Source organism: Pteropus medius, unplaced genomic scaffold, assembly GCF_902729225.1.
Source record: "Pteropus medius unplaced genomic scaffold, Ma_sr-lr_union100, whole genome shotgun sequence".
NCBI classification, from domain to species: Eukaryota; Metazoa; Chordata; class Mammalia; order Chiroptera; family Pteropodidae; genus Pteropus; species Pteropus medius.
This window is the reverse complement of record NW_024352780.1, coordinates 1,071,087-1,072,879: the sequence shown is the minus strand read 5'-3', so window position 1 is coordinate 1,072,879 and position 1,793 is coordinate 1,071,087. Positions and strand designations below refer to the sequence as shown.

General features: G+C 63.9%; 1 protein-coding gene across 1 annotated transcript in view; it reads right to left on the bottom strand.

Annotated features, from left to right (window-relative positions):
* Positions 1 to 1,793, bottom strand: part of CUNH7orf57 (chromosome unknown C7orf57 homolog) — a 12,811-nt gene that overhangs the window by 7,066 nt on the left and 3,952 nt on the right. The window contains exon 4 of the mRNA XM_039847125.1: positions 1,218 to 1,302. Within this exon, the coding sequence (XP_039703059.1) occupies positions 1,218 to 1,302 (85 nt within the window). The remainder of the gene's footprint in view (positions 1 to 1,217; positions 1,303 to 1,793) is intronic.

Genomic DNA, 1,793 nt, shown 5'->3' with positions numbered 1-1,793 from the left:
CACGGGGTGGGGGGCAGGTGGCCCTGAGCTGCACCCACTGTTTCTGGGACTGCAGAGCGAGACATCTCACCTAGCACCCCCATGCCCCCACCCCCATCCCCGTTCCTAGGGTCCCTCCGGGCAGGAAGAAGCCCACAGAGACCCAGAGACCATGGGCCTGAGGCTAACGAAGGGCTGGACAGTGTCCAGCTGCAGCCCGTGTTTCCAGATCTGCAGGGAGGGCAGCCTACCCCACAGCCCCGCCCCCGACCACGCAAACTAGACAAACTAGACCCCCTGGGAGGCGGGAAGACTGACAGGTCACAGGGGACAGGAGGGGAATCTGGTGCTCTCGGCCCCGCCCGTCTGGCCTGCCCCCAGCCCTCCCTCCTCCTCCAGCACCTTCTCTCTGCCACACCCATTCCCTGCCCTCCCCAGGTCCCCAGGGATGCCGGGCAGGGCCGAGTGCCATGAGCCAGAGTGGCCCATTTAAAGAACCGGCCACGCCACCCTGAACACACCCGATCCCGGCTGATCTCGGAAGCTAAGCAGGGTCGGGCCTGGCTGGGAGACCACCTAGGAAGACCAGGTGCTGCAGGCGTAAAAAATAAAAAATAAAGAACCGCGGAAGGTGAATCTTGACCGCGATCGGCACTGTGACCACAGGCAGAGCCTCCCGTCACACCGGGAACAGACGCGTGGACGCGTATCCACCTGCCGTTTTCCAAGCCGAACAGGGAAAGCCGGTCACGGGCTTCACCACACGGCTCCTCGGCCCACAAGAGGCGGCTTGGGAGCCACGGTTCGTGAGGAATTGCTTAGACATTTCGAACACACGGGGGACAGTGGCTCCCCAGAACTAACTCTGGCCAGCGTGATAACTTAGGCCTCCCTGCATTTCTGTCTCCCCCAGTGCGAAGACCAAGCTCTGTCTGCAGAGGAAGGTGCCACCGGGGCCTGGGGCACAGAGATCAGACTCGAAGCGAAGCCCCAGAGCAGCCCCCGTGGGATGCCTCGAGAGAGGCAGATGCACAGAGAACCCTGAACCCCAGTGCTCTGACAGTGCGCCCCAACCCAAGCCCGAGAGCTGGCCGTCACACTGCTGGTTTCCGCATTAGACATCTGTGTCTTTAAAAATCCATCGCGCTGCTTTTTCCCATGGAGATTAATGATGACGGGCACCTCCCGATACTCACGGCCTCTGGTCGGCCGTGGGCGGCTTGCTGTGGTGGACGTACCAGTCGGGCAGGGAGTAGGTGACTGCGGAGCCTTTCCTGGTCCCCGTCCCGGACCCGGTCCCGGGGACCAAGTGCATCAACAGATCTCAAAACCAAAAAGAGGCACCGTGAGTGGTTCCCGCCCCCAGCCCCTCGGCATGACGAGCTGGCTGGTCACAGCCTACGAGGGGCACTGACTCCTCCCGGGGTCGGCTCTGGGCCCCGGGCACCCCGGTCATCACCCACCTATGCGCATGCTCAAGTGGGGCCCTGTCTGGAGCGCAGAGGGACAGCCTCATGCACCCCCACCCTGAGCCGGCATCCGTGCACACAGCACCCCCTGTTATGGCAGAGCGTCATCCCTCCAGGCCAAACCCCTCGGGTCTCCCCAGCCGGCCCCCCTCGAACCCCGCCAGCCTCGCAGCCTCGGCATCTGAGCCCTCTCAGTTCACTCACGGATGAGGTTAGGGGCTCCCCGACACACCCGCTGGAGCTCGCCTAAGCTCCCCGTCACCTACACGTTAACGCACGGGGCGAGGGCAGCGAGAATGGCCCACAGGGGACGCTTCGCGAGCTGCTCAGGAAGCGGTGGCCCCG